Below are 732 nucleotides of genomic sequence, written 5' to 3' on the forward strand. Positions count from 1 at the left end.
CGTGCGTGCGCGTGCGTGCGTGCGTGCGCGCTCTTATTCATCGGTTATCAGATTTTTATATTGCAAAATAGGAATCAGCTTTGCCCGAGTAAATGGGTTTGTCATTTACGATTGTCAGACTGTTTTCCGAGTAGTTCGTCGTGGAAAATTAACTCTTGCCCGCCTGACGCCACAGAATAATGCTATATATATAAAATAATGGTAGCTTTGGTGATTTTGATTGCAAGTCATATTCAAATTAGCCGTGAATTTTAATCAATAATTCTTAAATCATAATTGCGCTGGAAAATATTTAGAGGGGCCACGCACGACTGAACTGAACAATCGTAAACCCCCAAATTCGTAACAATCTGTGCCCATTGATGACCATCCCTGCTGTCTTCACCTCTAGGTGGAACTTTTTGAATTCCGCGGGGAGGATTTAACCGAAGATGAGGATGGAGGGATTATCCGTCGCATTATCACTAAAGGGCAGCCATATGCCAAGCCGAATGAAGGATCCTCAGTTGAAGGTAACGCATTTCTCATCCTACCTTGACAAGAAATGTATTTATTACGATTTCCAGATACAATGTTTTCGCTTCTGATAAAACACTGATATTGCAGCCTTGTGAATTGGCCAATATTGATCCAATACGACTATTCTAAGCGTGGCATTTTGGATCGTCTCCTCTTCAGTGACGGTGGAGGGCAGCTGCGAGGGGCGCGTGTTTGACGAGAGGGAACTCAAAT

At 43.2% G+C, this 732-nt stretch overlaps 1 protein-coding gene across 1 annotated transcript in view; it reads left to right on the forward strand.

Annotated features, from left to right (window-relative positions):
- LOC109528075 (FKBP prolyl isomerase 4) overlaps nt 1–732 on the forward strand; it is a gene marked incomplete at its 5' end in the record, with an annotated part of 7,172 nt that overhangs the window by 1,117 nt on the left and 5,323 nt on the right. Inside the window, one exon of the mRNA XM_019890355.1 lies at nt 392–512. Within this exon, the coding sequence (XP_019745914.1) occupies nt 392–512 (121 nt within the window). The remainder of the gene's footprint in view (nt 1–391; nt 513–732) is intronic.

This window comes from Hippocampus comes, unplaced genomic scaffold (assembly GCF_001891065.2).
Source record: "Hippocampus comes isolate QL1 unplaced genomic scaffold, H_comes_QL1_v1.1 scaffold88, whole genome shotgun sequence".
Classification (NCBI taxonomy): domain Eukaryota; kingdom Metazoa; phylum Chordata; class Actinopteri; order Syngnathiformes; family Syngnathidae; genus Hippocampus; species Hippocampus comes.